Source organism: Candoia aspera, chromosome 7 (assembly GCF_035149785.1).
Source record: "Candoia aspera isolate rCanAsp1 chromosome 7, rCanAsp1.hap2, whole genome shotgun sequence".
Taxonomy (NCBI): domain Eukaryota; kingdom Metazoa; phylum Chordata; class Lepidosauria; order Squamata; family Boidae; genus Candoia; species Candoia aspera.
In genome coordinates this window covers 50,483,716-50,501,089 of record NC_086159.1, presented here as the reverse complement: position 1 = coordinate 50,501,089, position 17,374 = coordinate 50,483,716, and the positions used below count along the sequence as shown (strand labels likewise).

The 17,374-nt window shown below is 36.6% G+C and overlaps 1 protein-coding gene across 2 annotated transcripts in view; it reads right to left on the bottom strand.

The window, feature by feature from the left end:
• The window catches only part of SCAF11 (SR-related CTD associated factor 11), a 50,732-nt gene that overhangs the window by 17,708 nt on the left and 15,650 nt on the right, over nucleotides 1-17,374 (bottom strand). For both annotated transcript variants that reach the window (XM_063309382.1, XM_063309381.1), the window contains exons 4-11: nucleotides 17,223-17,300; nucleotides 15,943-16,034; nucleotides 15,510-15,574; nucleotides 13,934-13,980; nucleotides 9,821-9,927; nucleotides 5,794-5,880; nucleotides 4,408-4,499; nucleotides 420-3,242 (exon numbers count right to left, since the gene is read on the bottom strand). In XM_063309382.1, the coding sequence (XP_063165452.1) occupies nucleotides 420-3,242; nucleotides 4,408-4,499; nucleotides 5,794-5,880; nucleotides 9,821-9,927; nucleotides 13,934-13,980; nucleotides 15,510-15,574; nucleotides 15,943-16,034; nucleotides 17,223-17,300 (3,391 nt within the window). The remainder of the gene's footprint in view (nucleotides 1-419; nucleotides 3,243-4,407; nucleotides 4,500-5,793; nucleotides 5,881-9,820; nucleotides 9,928-13,933; nucleotides 13,981-15,509; nucleotides 15,575-15,942; nucleotides 16,035-17,222; nucleotides 17,301-17,374) is intronic.

The following is a 17,374-nucleotide window of genomic DNA, read 5'->3' as shown; positions in this document are numbered from 1 at the left end:
ATCAGGCTTCAACTGATAATTCCGATCCACCTTGTTTTCCTTGGGACAAATCCAGGATGTTAGAATCAGTCTGATTTGATTCAAGATTCATCCAAACCTTATGCATGTACATAGGTTTATCATACACAAGGCTATCAAGTTTTTTTTAAAGTTGGGATTTGAATATACACATTGAAACTAAGAATCAAAACTAGTTTGGGGCAGGGGGTTGGGCAGCTTAAAGACTCAACTGGGAATTAAGTATCTTAGGGACTTGACAGTCCTGTTTCATCATAAAAAGAAATTAAATCACTGAAAACTAGCTTTTCCACCACATGTCAACAGTATGATATTTGGATGCTCTACTGTTTGTAAAAATGGGACTTTGGGACCGCATGTAGATTTCCACCCAGGAGTTAATAAGCAGGAGAAATAAGTACCTTGCTCAGATGCTACTTCTTCTTTTGTCCATACAGACTGTGGGCTTGAAGAATTTCTACCTCTTCTTGAATAGTAATTCTGTACATCGGCTGGTAAAGTCTTTCTTACAGCCCAACTTGATGCAGATGTCCACCCAGATCTATCAGCGGGTGTATCAAAAGTGAAATCTTGTTCTGCTTTACATTTGTATGGCTGATGTTCTGGAAATCTAGAAGTTTCATTGCCAGAACTATTTGCATTCCCTGAGTGGGGTTTCCTATTTTGCCAGCGACTTTCAGCCTGGTCTCCATATGTGAAACCACCTCTGCCACGGCCACCTCTGCCACGGCCACCTCTGCCACGATTTGAATTCCAACCTGATCCATAATTTCCGCTCCATGAAGCCCCTGAATTATTGTGCCTACTTTCTTCCCGCTGTTGATTTTTAAAATTCTCTCTTTCTCTATTCCTTGTTTCTGGAACTGAATTTATTCTTTCCATTACCCAGTCTGGGTAATCTTTTCTGTACTGATCAGAAGAACACTGCATATCTGCATCTTTATTTACACTGTCTCTTTCAGTTTTCATACACTCTGTTTGTTTCTGCTGTTCATTTCTTTTATATCTATCACTTCCTCTGGGGCTTCTCCAACTGTCATTTGTCCACCTTTCTTTCCATCGAGGAGGTGAATAACCATCCCTCTCATTTCTAGGGAATGAAGGCCCTTTACTTCTTGGCCTGGATCTGGACCTGGATCGAGATCTTGATCGTGACTGTGACCATCTCCTCCTACTTCTTTCTCTTCCATTATCTCTTCTAAATTCATTTTTATCATTATCTCTGTCCCTACTGGGAGATCTGCATTTGTGCCTTGGAGGGGATTCCTTAGCACGTGTCCGAGAAGATCTCCTTCCATCTTTCATAGAATCCCTCTTTGGAGAGCTGGATGGGGAACCCCTTCCTTCTCTTAGGTGATCTTTTTTGGGAGAACTGGGCAGAGACTCTCTCTCTTCTTTCAGGTGATCCCTTCTGGGAGAACTGGATGGAGATCTTAGAGCATCCCTTTTAGGAGATTTGGATAAAGATCTCTGACTTTTTTTGAAGATCTCCCTTCTGGGAGATCGAGACATTCTGCCTTCCCCCACAATTTCTCTTTTGGGAGATGGGGATTGAGATCTTTTCCCCTCTCGTTTGGATGGAGACCAAGTTGTTGATGGAGAATGAAATCGTGATCTTCTGGTTCGTATCTTTTTATCTGTGAAACTTTCTTTTGCTTCTTTCTGATCAGGATTTGAAAATGATACAGAATGTTTACTATCATTTTGTAAGAAATTTGCTTCCTGCTCTACATTGTCATTTGATAATGGTTGGTCAAGCTGAGATTCATTCTGGTCACTGTTAAATGAGTCACATTCCATAGCTACTATCTCACTGTCATCTTCATTAAAATGTTTAATACCTTGAGTACATATCTTGGGTGATGTACTAATTTCAGTTGCCTCTTCTTCATTTACAAAAGATAGATTAAGTTTATTTTTTGAAGGAACATTTATTAATAAGTCAGTACTTTTTAGATGTTCACTGTTTATATATACATTTGGTTCTGTTTCTTCAATTTCAACATCTTCCACACCTAATGAAAGCCCAGGTACTTTGCCTGAGGTGTTATCTAATGGCTCCTTGACTATTCCTTCTGGCAATTGATTCACAGGTTTTTCCAATATTCCATCTATTGTTGAAGATTCAGGTTTTCTCAATAATTCATTTCTGTTACAAGACACTAGTTTATTTGCTACTGCTTCTGATTCCGTTTTTTCCTGGAATTCATTTCCAGTACCAGCCAATGGTTTATCTGTTACTGACAGAGATTCTGTTCCTCCCAGTAATTCATGTCTAGAAACAGCCGAAGCATCATCTATTATTAACGTGCATTCTGATTTCTCTAATTCATTCCCAGGACTTTCTAATATTTGATGTGTTACTGCCAGAGGTTCCAGTTTCACTGGCAATTCAATGGTAGGGCTATCTAGTTCTGGAGATTGATGAGTAAATTTAATATTATCATCACATAATTGTTCTCCAGAAACATTTAAATGTTGACCTTGCTCAACAGCATTTTTATAATTTGTCTTGTTTTCAGTTTCAGTGTCATCCTTTTCTTCACATTTTTCAGGGTCTCCCTCTAGAGTGAGCAAAGGAAGATCCTGAATACAAGAACCAGCAGTTTTTTCTAATACAAGCAAAGGAGGATCTTGAACACAGGAACCAGCTTCTAAGAAATCTAATGTATCTTGCCTTTCACAGGGGCATTTCTTAGGTTCCTTCTTATATTCTACATAGTCCTTGGAGTTTTCTAAACCATTAGAAGATTCAGCTTCAATATCATTTTTATGACTAAAGTCAGAGGTGCTATTTTCACTGTCTGCTAAATTGCCTTTGTCTAATAGCAAGGTTATCTCTGTCTCATCCAATTCATCAAAATCTGTATCACTAGATGTTTTTCCATAATGCCCAGAACTTCTTAGTTTCTTTTTAACCAAAGGTTCCTGCTGTTTAACACTTCTTTTTGCTTTCCGTTTTGGAGTTGATTTCTCCAATTCTGTAAAAGAAACATTCACAAGTGAACTACCATCACCACTGGCCTCACATCCGGAGTTACTGGATTTAGGTGAACTCTGAGATTGACATGAAGTTTCTGTTTTAACATTTCGGGCAGATCGTCTTCTAGGAATAGTATCCGAAACCTTCCTTCTTGTTCCTCTTGTGCCAGTGGTACCAGAAGTCTGTTTTTTTTCTTCTCCTTCATGGACACATGTAACAACGTGTCCTGATTTAGAAGATCCTAATATTTAAAATAAAAATACTCTGTTGTGACATGGAAAAGACAGTAATTATTTTAGAAATACCAACAAATAATTCAGTGAGAACAGATTCCATTATTATTACCATCAGTTGGTTAATTATTTTGTAGTTTCCTTTTTTAGAAGTTACCCAAATTATATTACAGTTTAACATAAAACAGACAACAAATCCACCTAGCTTAGCTGATGCTAACTCCTATCCTTTGAGCACCTCTCATATCTGTAAATCAATCAAAAATGTGAATATGTACTGTAGAAGGTTTGCACTGGTTTCATATATAGCTATCTGAACAGCTATTGCCACGTAGTTCACACATTTACGAGGAAGTCTTTGGCTGTGTCAGCAGCATTCCCAATATCAGAGAACAGCAAAAAACTGCAACTTGTTCCTAGGAATTAGACGATTCTCCAAATTACATGATTCTCTCCCTTGATTCCCTCAAGAATCCATCCATTCCTCTTTTTATCCTTGTGGCTGAAATTCTCACTCCAGTCATTTGTAATACTTCTCTCTTCAACTCGAATCTCAAAAGCCGTTTCTTTCATGAAGCCATTTACTCTTGAACCCCACGGAAAGAACCTCAAATATGTGCAAAAACATTTATCTCTACCAATGTTATACCAAATGTATGACACAGTTGCAAATTGTCTTTATTCTTATTCTCCTTTCACCAAAACTATATGATCACATCAAAAATACAAACTTTGGAAAATTATTTTAAATATCCAGGAAGGGACAGTATGAAATTACTGTCTTAAAGGACTGATATTCTAAATAAAGTCCTTCTTTATCTGTATGTGGACATATCAACAGTATACACTGATGACCGGCAATATGCAGTGATGTCATTGAGAAGAATGTTTAGCATGGTAGAAAGTATATTTTGAAGTTCCATGAAATGAACCATTTCCAAATTGTTCAGTTTAAGTTACTTCATAAGTTAAACAGAAATCTATAAATCTAGGAAGCTACTGAAGAGTACAGGATTAAAATTAAGATATTTTTAAACAGAAAAAATACCATTACAGCACATTGCACAAATTTTTCTGTAATAATTCTGCAGCACAACCCTTAGAAGGTGATTTAATTTTTACAATGAAACACTGCTTTATATAAACTAAATAAAACTTACAAAAAAAATTTACCAAAGTTTTCCAAAGGTGAAGTACTTATTGAAAAGACAGTTTCCACAACAAGACAAGTTGCTATTTCTGCTTCACAAGACATGGAAGGAATTCTGTAAAAATGAACCCATATTAAAGACAAGTGTTACATGAAGAAAAAAAAAATTCTTTAAAGCCAAATTCTTTGTTGGCTTCAAAGACTTGGTATCTCTAAACACATACGATTTGGGAAACATTTTCCCCAAATTAAAAAATACTGTATATTTTATATTCTGACAAATTATGCATTCTTTAATAATCATCACCTAATCCCAAAAATACATCTTAACATTGGATTTATGGAATGTCCTTCAAAACATAGCATCATGTAACTGGAGTTGAATTCATGCAATACGATTTCCTCTTGCTTCCACTCTGAGTGACTGATTTAGTTTGCTGTATGATTATAGACTAAAAACCAGCACAGACCACATACAACAGTCTACACTGGATGAAAAGAAAAACAAAAAAGAGAAAAAATAAGTTTGTGGGTTTATGGAATAAATGCATATATGGAAGATTCTATTTAGCTGTGTTATCCAGACAAGGTGTCACACTATTCTTGTCAGACCCATCTTTTACCTGCAATTGCAATGGCATAAAATTTCTTGACTTTCAAAGAGATTACATTCAACTGATACGTCAAGAGAAAAAACACAATTTCCAATTGGAAAAGGTAGGGCATCAAATCTGATCAGAGTGAACACCCTTCCATGTGGGGCAGAGCCAGTGTTATAGAGATGGTCAAGACAATATAGTGGTGATGTGAGTCTATAATTTTGTAGGTCTGAATCAACCACTCTCTGCTCAGCCTCAGCCATTAAAAAAAAAAAATCTAAACAGAAGCAGAGTATGAGTTAAGAGTTCCGCAATAACCTGTATCAGAAGCTCTTTTTTAAATAGAGAAAATGTATTTATCAGCCAGGAAAAGTTGAGCTAAGACTCCCCCCCTCAATTTGTTTCAGCCAGTATTTCAAGCAGCAAAGTCACTTTCTGACCTTGACTGAGGCAGCCAATTCTAGCCAGAGAAATGCATTTCCCAATGCTGGCATTTTTTGCTCAAGTATAGTTCACTGTCAGGTTATCCTGACATACTGCACTGTGGTTATCCCTAATTACAGAGTCAGAAATCATGGTCTGAAGCTTGCTTTTTTGAAATTAGCTATAATTAATGTTAACCCCAGCTGGTTTCTTCAGAAATAAAATATACTTAATCAAAGCCAAATGTTTCCTAAAGCACTCTGTCAGAGTTAAGAATGGGGAAACACAAAACATTACTTGATTTAAGATATTGGTACTGGATGGTATAGTTTTATTATTAACCCAAACATTTTTAATAAAATGTTCCCAACCAGGTATCTGTTTTACCTTGCCACTCTAGCTAGTACAGAACAAGACAGCTCCAGTTCTCTTCTTTTGTGTCTGATAACTGTGTCAATTTTGCTGATCTCTATACTGGAATAATTGGAAACATTTGAAAATAATTCAAATTATAATTCAAATAATTGAAAATAATTACAGGCACTTCATTTTATACGTACATTTTTAATACCCTGTATCAAAATTTGAGATGACCTACAGTATTACTTTCTCAGTAATTCCTAACAGTATTATAAGTTGAGAGCATAATAGATCCCAACCATACGCAAAAGTAACACTGAGCCAGAGGTTCCCAAGCTTTCATGGTTCACAGCACTCTTCGTCCCTCAGTAGTTTTTTCATGGCACCCCTAGTGGTTCCCACATGGTGTGCCAGGGCGCTGCAGCAAACTAACTGCTCTGCTTATTAAACAGCAAAATAGCCTGCAGTGCTGTTGGACGTTCACGGGGGGGCTCTGGGACGCTGCAGTGTACAGTCTGGAAACTGCGGCACTAAGCAATAGTGAAGATGTGAAATAGTGAAATGTTCCTCGAATGAATTGCTCTTCTAACCAGTGCATTTGGAAGATTCGGAAAGCCCGTACTATCGTTTCCATGTGAACATTCCTCACAATTAACATGTAAACGCTCTCCTCCTTTGGCTGCAAAGCATTTGTCTATGGGTAGCTGTTAGGCTACCATGTCAGTTGAATGCCATGCTGCCAGAACAATCCAAAAGCTCAGTGGACAGAAGCCCAGGACATGTTCATAGTTAATCACCAGTCAGCCTTTCCAGGTTGTCAGATTTTTTATTTCACAATCGGTAGAGAAGTTATGGTCCTATCTTCAGAGTTCAAGGAACTTCAAGAACTCATAGTATGTGCAATATCCCCCCAACTTTGCTGGTTCCTTACTTCGTTGGAGTGAGCTGTGGAGATAGATGCAATACCTCTATGCAATCTCCCCTGAGAGCTGGATGCACTCCCAGAGTTCCCTTTTCATTTGTATCTACATGTCAGAGGCAATGAGATTTGCTTCTGAATTTTGGAGGCACAATGCCTGAGAACAAACTTTGAAACAAGAATCAGGAAATGATTGTAGATATCATAAATAGAGGTTTTTTTAAAAAAAAAATGGTTAAAATTTCACAGTGATGTAACTGTGATTTTCTTGGCCATGCCTTAAAGGAATGTGGGGCCCACAGGTACCAAATTGCCAAGTTAGGCTATAATGTTCACAGCAATTATTTGAAGGTTAGGGCAGAGGAGAATAACTTATGCCCCTGGACCTTTTTTTGCAGATCCTGTCAAGACCATGTCGCTGAAATCTGTCAGCAATCCAAAGCAAGCTGTATTAAAGTTTCTGATAAGTTTAAGATACCCTTAAAAACAAAAAGCTCTTTCAACCCTCCCCACAAATGGCAGAAAACAGGCCCTATACCCTGTCCTTTGTAATTCTATCATAAAATTCACCCTTCTGTCCATTGCAGCTTTCAACTATTTAAGAAATATTTTTATTTAAAAAATAAAATATCCAGAATACAGATAGTCCTAGCTTAGCGACCACTTGTTCAGCAACTGTTTGAAGTTACACCAGCACTGAATGAGGAGACTTATGGCCAGTGCTTGAAGTTGCAGTGGATTTGGCTGCTTGGCAACTGGTACACAATTACAACAGTCGGTGTTCCGTGGCCACATGATTGCCATTTGTGACCTTCGCTGCCAGCTTCCAACAAGCAAAGTCAATGGGGAAGCCAACAGGAAGTTGCAAGTTGCAGTCACGTGATGTCATGCTCAATGACTGCACATGATTCACTTAACGGCTGCAGCCAGAACTGTCGTTGTAAGTTGATGCTTTTTCGCTTCATGACGTTGCTTGGTGTCGGAGTTGCTGGTCCCAATTATGGTCATTAACTGAGGACTACCTGTATTATATATTTAAGGTTTACAGATGAACTTTACATTAAATTAAATTTCCTAACCATTTTGCAATTTATTTACCTTTTAAATTATACCTTCATTTTTTTCAGATTCTCACTTCATTAAAAAAAAAATGGGGGTATATGAGCTTAAATATTCTGGTTCAGAATATCTTACATTCTAAGTTTAACAGACAATATTAAGCAATTCATATAACTGTTTATTATGATTTTAATGCCCTTCTTCTGGCTCTCTTAGAAGAATCTAGCTAGGCACTACTGAAGAGAAAATATTTCATTACTTCATGTGATTAATTAATAGGAATATAGATCGTTTTCTCTCTCTCTTTAGATGTATCTGCCCTTCCTTCATTAGCTCTGTCCACTTTTTCTGATCATATCCACTTCTGAGTGCAAACTTTAACATGCAGCATAAGACTAAATACATCTAGTAGCCCAAAATTGGCTATCTACCTCTAATCTAGAATATGTAATATTATTTGTTTATTATTCATATTTCTATTACCGCCAATCTCCCCCCAAAGAGGGGGACTCTGGACTGTTTACAATAAAATCTTTTTCATAATAACTTCTTCCTTGTTATATATTATAGTAGCTTACTGGTGGAACACCTTGAAATCAGGTACTACCCTACTAAATTCCACAATGGTTTGAATTTTCCAGTTGGCAAGCCTTGCCTACATTTACAGGTAGTCCTTACTTAACAACATTTGGGACTAGCAACTCCATCGCTAAGCAATGCGGTTGTTAAGTGAAACATCATGTGACTGAGCCCAACTTACGATGTCAATTCTTCTGCAGTCATTAAGTGAATCATCTGTGGTTGTTAAGCACAACATCACATGATGTCAGCCCTTCTAGGTAAACCAGACAGGAAATACGACTAGATGAACTAATTCTACTTTATTGTAAGGCTACATTAACATAATCTTGCAAGTCTGAAAGTATAAATCTCCCACCCTCCCTATTTATTGCTTGAGTGGCCAGGGCAGGTCTTTCCTAAGTTTCTTCTTTAGACCGTTACCCTCTTGTGGACTTCCTTTTATCAAATCATTCCCTAGGCAGGATCTCTTCCCTCTATTCTCCAAAGTCACCATCACACGTGACTATGTCTTCCTGCCAGCTTTCTCATAGACTCTGCTTGATGGAAGCTGGCTGTGAAGGTTGCAAATGGTGATCATGTGACCATAGGATACTACAACTGTCATAAATGCACACTGGTTGCCAAGTGCCCAAATTGTGATCATGTGACTGCATTGCAACCGTTGTAAGTTCGAGGACTGGTCATAAGCCTAGTTTTTTAGCTCCTTCTTAAGTTCAAACAGTCACTAAACAGGGCAGTTGTTAACTGAGGACTACTTGTATACATATGCCACTTCATGAATGATCACTGCTTTTCAGATGGAAAGGGCACAATAATCCATGCAAACTCTCTATCTGCTTTGGTCACCTGAGAATTTTAAAGAACGGTGAAATTTCGGTTATGCAGTTCTTGACGCTAATCACACTCTACCAAGCTCTGCTACAATACAAAATAAAGACAGACCCACATGCATCAGAGCAGCAAATTCATTAAAGTTCTGGAAAATTCTAAAGGCATAACTTGCAATATTGAAGTCCATATTCCAAGTTATTTTGTTATGATCCAACAGAACGTTAGACAACAGCAGGATAATTGTCTGAAAACTGAACAAATTTGGTGCAGAGGGAGAAGCTGTCTGGCAAAAGAAAAACTGAACCTGAAAATAGGCCGGTACCAGTTGGAAGCTGGGGGGGGGGGGGGGGGGGAGAGAAACAGAACAAAATTTTCCAATGCATCTGAGAAAGGCAGTTGGACAGTGACTTGGAAAGTTTCTAACTAAGCTCCCTTCCTACTGCTCTCATGATTCACAGTGGAGCTATTATTAAGGGATTGTAAAGAATTCCAGAAACCATGATCTTCTTACATTGTTTGATTTATAGTTCCCTCTCTATGATAACATATGGCAGTTTGGGAGGAAAGCTAATAAAACAATTTCTCCAGAAAGCAGAGGGAACTATACTAGCATTTATTCTACAATACTACAAAATTCTGTGTAAACAATAGATTCATACTGACCTTTCACTCTGATAATTAGGAGATTCACTAGAGAAAATACTATTAGAAGAAAATCTATCACACCAGTTACTTTTGAAGAATCTGTTCAAGCAGGTCTGTCTTCTAGGCTATAAAATAAAATATTTACATTGAACAACCAACATAGTTTCCTTTTCTCAATATCTAACATACACATACACAAACACTTTCCACACTTGTGATGGGAAAGTATTTTCTTTATATTCTACTCTTGGAAGTGTATGTATTTGTGTTTATAAACTGCTGTAATCAGACCAAAACTGAGTGGCACACAATTCTCCAAATGTGTAACTTGGGTTAAAAACAAACAAAAATAAATAATCAACAATATAATCGATAACTGAACTAAAAATCATAAATCCAAATTCACCATACAAATTCACAGAAAACTGAACTATCAAAACCAAAATAACAACTCATGCAGCGGAAGAGCTGCAACTACCTGACCTCAAGGCTTAATAGAACAACCGAATCTCAATAGATGTTCTGAAAATTAGGAAGGAGGGGGCCATTCAAACATCATAGGGGCACTATTTCAGAGGAAGGGAACAACAACTGAAAAGGCATGCTTCTGTATCCCCCAGTGGATGACAATTCAGGTAATATGACCCTATCAGATCATATTGGGCAGTCAGATGTTATCAGAAGAAGGTGGTCCAGGCCCTGAACCACAAAGGGCTTTAAAGATGACAACTAGCATCTTGTTTTGCACCAAGAAGCGGGCTGGTAACCAATGTAGTTCTTGGATTAGAGGTGTTTTATGGGTGCCTCAAAGTTTTCGTTAACTATTTGAGCCACCACATTCTGGATCACATGTAGCTTCTGAATGCTCTTCTCTTACCATAGCCCAACTAAGAGGCGACTAAGGTATGAGTTATAATGAGTAATGTACCCTATTCCAGGAAAGGCTGCAACTGGCATATAAGATGAAGCTGCACAATGACCCCCTGGCCACAGCTGCTACTGCTCAAGCAGGAGCTGTTAAATCCAAGAAGACCCCCAAATTGCAAACTTCCCCAGTTCTGTTCAGGGGAATGTGATCCCATTCAAATTAAAATACTTTATTTCTCTGGAATCAGATCTGGCTTTAAAACCCAGTCTCTTCTTTACCACTGTCAAAGCCCCCAGGCACTTTGACATTACCAACAATATCACTTTTTCAGCCCAGGGTCAAGATATAAACTTGGATATTGTCTGCATACTGATATCTAAACCTGGGCAAATGGATGACTTGCTTAGCAGCTTCACGCAGATGTTAAATAGGGGTAAAAGAACCAACTTGATAGTCATCCAGACACTACAGCAATATACAGTACTCCACATATAGACAGTTTCTATCATACCCTGAATCTTGTTTTACCAGAGTTGATATCTAACATGACAGAGCACACATTTTGCACACAGAAGGTATATGCACCCTATCCTATACCTTTGGTCTGCCAGTGCTGCTGTAGAAATCCAAGGAGGAGCTGAGGCATGCTTAGTTAGACCCTTCCAATTAACATGAGTGTGAAAAAAAAACATCACACTGATGATAAATCTTAGTAATCACAGAGGTAGGTATTTTTAAATGTACTAAAATCCCACTATGGTTTGAATTCTCTGGTTAGCTCAAGCCTTGGTTATATTTATAGATATACTACTTCATGAATGTTAGTTCAATCTTCTCTTAAAGCTCTGAATAACATTTCAGAATTTGAGTTATATTTCTGAAATATTGTTTCGCTTTCTGCCACCAAGCATCTGCATAGATCTGACAATTTGCCTCTTTTAATTATTAATTTCATAGAGTACGAACATTATCAGCAAGATGATTTTGCTTTAAAGCTACACCACTACACATAAACTACAAATCAGATCTGGATTTAAGCATCCCTTCTTTCACTAACCAGAAGACCCTCTCAGCGTAGGAGGATCTTGCTGAATGGCATGGGCTATGAGTTAAAGATGCTGCCTCAACTTAATTTTTGTAGATTTCCTTTCTTTCCCCACATCACTGTCAAAATTATTATCAGAATTATCCTAATCTTCTCTGACATGCATTTACCTAGATCTCAAGTTACCAAAGAAAAGATTCCATTGAACATATGGGGTTTACTTCTGACCAGACATACACAGAACTACACTATTATCAAGTAATAGTTTTCTAATGATAGAATGATACCTGACATTGATTGTTAAACTGCCAGTTAGTAAGTTAATGATTAGTCACTTATACAGTTGGCATCTTCGAAACATTGTTTAAGTAAGGGAGAAAACAACTGCAGTTTATAGAGAAAACCTTCAGTTCAGACTATTAACTGAAAGATGCTATAAATGTTGAGAAAAAGCCCTATTTTTCAGGTATATTTCAGGCTTTTGAAAAATTTGAATTGAGCAAGATTTCAGCTGGTATCTTAAAAATCTGTGTTGTTTAATTATCCATGAATATCTGAAAACTTTTTCCAAAAGCCTAGAATAACTGAAGTGAAATATTTGTTTATGAATTTATAAGCTGCTTCAGTAAAGGTGACTCCAAGCAGTGTACAAAAGTAACAGCAACAGCCAATGAAATAATAGCAATAAAATACAACATATAAGAAAACAAATATAATATATAATTAGAGTCTAAAAATTACAATTAACATGACATTCTCAGCACCAGGAGCAATACAGCGCTCAAGTTTCAAAGCCCTTCTAGAACAGCCAAGTTTTTACAAGCTTCTGGCAGGCCATGAAATTGGGAACTATGCTTGCTTCAAGGGCAAGTTATTCCAGAGGAAAGGAACACATACAGAGAATGCCCATTTTTAGGCCCTTCCTTTTGCATACTTTATGCCTCAGATTAAGCAGGTGGAATCTAGAGAGAGTAGGGTATCTCAGAGATATCCAGGCCCTGGGCCACAGAAAGCTTTGTAAAGTTATAACCAGCACCTTGAAGTACACTTAGAAACATGCTGGTAATCAATGCAGTTCCTGCAGCAATGGGGTTACATGGCAGTAATGAGACTTTCCATTAAGTATATAGGCTGCTGCACTTTGCAGCAATGAAGCTTCTGGGTGGTCTTCAAGTGCTGGCCTGTTATCAAGCAAATTACAGAAATCCATATGGGAGATATGAAGGGCATGGGTGATCATTTTTAGTGTTTCCTGTTCCATGTAATGACACAATTGGTGCATCAACCTAACCTGGGCAAAGGTCCTACTGGCTACTGCTTCCATCTGCCTTCCAGCAGGAACCATGACTCCAGGAGGATCCTTAGATTGCAAGTCAGCTCTCCATGGGGCAACCCCAACCCACTGGGAATCAAAGATATATAATCCCAGAAGCAATAGGCTTCTAAATGTAAAGCCGCTCTGTCTTAAGATTGATTTTGATCAGGGATCCTACTATATCCACCGTTTGGACTGAGGTAGAGATGTATAATTGGGTATCATCTGCATACTGATATAATTATTAGAGAGCATAAATTTAATAGTATACAGTTTAAATGTCATATTTTAAAAAAATCCAATTTTCTTTTCAAGAACTGCATTTTTTGAAATAAGCCATTCAATATTTTAAGATATGATAAATCAGCATATAGGCACTTTGCATTACTGCAAATGCAATTTGCATTTGATCTTAAAAGCAGTCTTACTCAGGTATACCTTTGGCTTCAATGATACATCAATGAGACTTTCTTGTAATGTGTGTTATTTCAAATAGCAGTTTAAGAAACTGAGTATGTTTAACATATTTAATTTTAGCATACTTAAAACAGACTTTGTAAAAACAGTCATCTGAAGAAAATTCATAAATTAGAGTTTAGAACAAATTATAATCGCATTAATTTCAACTGTCCAATTTAACTTATATTGTATCCTTTAATTATGTTCTAATATAATGAAATAGTGCAATTCTTAAAGTTAAGATTTCTAAACAAAATATACACTTTCAAAAGTACCATAAGTTAACTTCACAAAGGTTAGTTTAAAGGTGAACAAAACAGACAGAGCAATAGCTTAAGTGTATGAAGGAGAAGAAAAACATATCTAGGAACATATTAAAAGTGAAGGATTTGAAAAAGAAATAACTTGAAATCTTATTATTTTAAATATATAATATGAACAAACCTTATTTTTCTTCACTGAATTTGTAACTTCTTCCTTGTTTGAAGGATCTTTATAATTAAAAGAAAAAAGAATGAAATTCAATCTGATCTTTTAAGCCTTAAGGCAATTATAATTACTAATTCTAATTAATTCTGAAGAATTTCTTTTGTAGTATTTAACTACTGGAAAAGCTCAATGCAGAAAAAACCGAACTTATTTAAAGTTTATTTGATAGTTATCCAGAAGGAAATATAAAATATGTATTTCTTCCTTAATCTCTGTACTAACTCACTAAACAGGCTGAAATTCAGTATACTATACTAAAAAATTTCCCTGCAAGGGAAACTTTCATATCCTCATCATACTCTTGCCACAGCATTTAAGAACATAACAAGAATCCTACTGGATCCCATATAAAATTTATCTAATCAAACAACTTGTTCCCATATGGCCCAAGTAGATACTATGGCAAGTCCACATGTACAATGGCACACTCCTGATCAAGTTCCCCAGCAATTGATATTAAGAGGATATTTCTTCCAATACTAGAAATATTACCACTGTGACTGCTAGCTAAAGAGAGATATATTTGGCATAAATTGTTTAAACTTCTTTTAAAATCAACAATGTTGGAGGAATTACATGAGCTATGGATTGGATGAAAAGCCATTCTTTCTACTCATTCTAAATCTCAAACAATTAAACTTTACTGAATGACCGCAGATGTCAAATTATGAGAGAAACTTTTCCCTATCTACTTCTTACACACTATTTATAATCATATAGTATATGTACAATAACTATATATATACTTTATTATATTGTCTTCCATCCTTTGATTTTTTTAAAGCTAAAAGGAATAGTTGATCCTTACTAATAAAATTTCAAAATGGAATTAAACAGATAATTTCTGGTGCCACGGTGTCTATTTGGCCATTCATTTAAAATTTATCACTAGATAAATATCTGAGTAACTGCCTGCCTGGACCACTGGATTGTTAACAAGAGATTTCCCAGTTCTTGAATTTTAAAAATTCAGGGAACAGGTTACAGAAGCATATTGATAGTGTTTTGAAAACCAAACAGGTTTTTTGAATCACAAAACTGGATGTGATGCAAGTCATAAAGTACAGACTTTGCCTGATATGTCTGTGCTTAGATCTATGTTATCTATTTGAAAGCACAAGCACATGCATGCATGCAAAGATACCCTCAAAATACTGGATAAAATATGTATATCAACACAGACTTGTATGAGTAACAGGTTTTGATTTTGCAAAGCATTTCATGCTTTGTGGAAATTTGCTCAAGATATGTACTAAGCTACAGCTCATGAAAGATTAAGCTATAACACATTCAATTGGGTACTGAGTATTTCTGTCAAGTTTTTGCTTCCACAGGCAAATACAGGAAGCCCTTTAGAAACTGCTTAAGATAGGTAATTTGACAGAAAAGCAAATATACTCAAAGCACTGCTCACAATAGTTTAACTGCCCACGATAATTTGTTAGAATAGCAAATAAATCCAAAGCACAAACAACATGGTTTGTGAAAATGTCAAAGGAGGCCAAGAAGTTGACCAAAATGGCTCACTTACTGTCTTTTGGGTTCCAGATTTTATAGATTACTGGTAAAAATCTTATGCCAGCATTTTCCTGTTTTCTGAAAAAACATATCAAAAATTACTTATGATTACAGTTAATTTTCTGCTTGCTAATAATGTATCTGAACTCCTTTAGGAAAAAATCTGAAGATATCCTAATAAAAGTATAATTCAGAATAATCTAGTAAATAAAAGAATATGCAGTGACCCACTCCATTAAAAAACAAGCAAATGAACCAGATTTGTCTCTTCTGAGCAACGTGAAGACTGCTGTGGTACATACCATTAGGAATAGTTTAATACTGCAAAACTGGCAAAGGCATTTCACCTTCATATGCAAAAACTTAGTAAAAATCAAAGTGTTTCAAATGTGAAAACAAGGTTTTTATATACATTGTAAAGAAAGTTTACATCAGGTACTGCTAACCTTTTGCAGTTTTTCATAGTCATAGGGCAATTCCTGTCCTTATTACAGCTGAGTAGATCATCTTTTTTGCTTATTTGTTGCTTTATCTGAACCTGCAAAGAAGTTAACATTTCAATTAGTATAGTTGTTTTCCAAATAATTTGTTCTAATGTTTATTCTTTAGAAATAAATTGTTACTGAACCTATAAGAATATTCACTTGTTTAAAACATTACAGGTAGTCCTCAACTTACGACCGTTTGTTTAGTGATAAATGATTTGCGCCTTCCTCCATTTACTCTTCATGTTCATTTATTATTTATTTAATTAATTAATTTTTATCCTGCCTTTATTATTTTTTTATAAATAACTCAAGTCGGCGGACATACCTAGTACTCCTTCCTCCTCCTCTTTTACCCACAACAACAACCCTGTGAAGTGGGTTGGGCTGAGAGAGAGGGACTGGCCCAAGGTCACCCAGCCAACTTTCGTGCCTAAGGCAGGACTAGAACTCTCCTGCTACACCTGATTGGCTCTTGGGCTAAGAGAGAGTGACTGGCCCAAGGTCACCCAGCTGGCTTTCATGCCTCAGGCAAGACTAGAACTCAAAGACTTCTGGTTTCTAGCCCAGCACCTTAACCACTAGACCAAACTGGCTCTTTAACAGGTAGTACTCACTTAACAACCATTCATTTAGGGACTGTTCAAAGTTACGACGGCACTGGGAAAAATGACTTACGACCGTCCTGACTGTCATAGCATCCCCATCATGTGATCAAAATTTGGGTGTCCAGCAACCAGCATGTATTAACCATGGTTGTAGTGTCCCGGGGTCACGTGCTCGCTATTTGCTGCCTTCCGAACTGGCTTATGATAAGTAAAATCAATGGGGAATTGCATAATTCACTTAACGACTGCGGTGATTCACTTAACGACTGCTGCAAAAATGTGAAATCAGGTGTGGTCACATGATGCCTTGCTTAATGACCATGCTGCTTAACAACAAATTGGTCACTGTTGCGGTCGTAAGTTGAGGACTACCTGTACATACAAATACTACTACGTATTCATTGTATTATTTTCTAAATGAACTTTGAGTCAAGGTAAGAATATACTGTCAATCACAGAAAAAAAGCAAAGCAAAATCTCTGACATGATACTGAGTTTCGAAGCAGAAGAGGAAAAAACAGATGAGGCTTTGTGTGAATTAAAATTGCAGCTGCTACATCTGTTTTTGTTACTGAAAATGAACATCAGAAAAACTAATTTTGTGAAGTAATGTCCATAAATCTTGGAACGTACCTTTACAGAATCTTCCGAAGTATTTAGTTTATATACAGCTTTGAACTGTTTGCGGTCCACTGGACATGAAGCCCTTGTCTGAAAGATTTAAATTAGTTTTCAAAATTTCAAAATGAATATTTGAAATTGTTTTTTTTAAATTATAAATACAA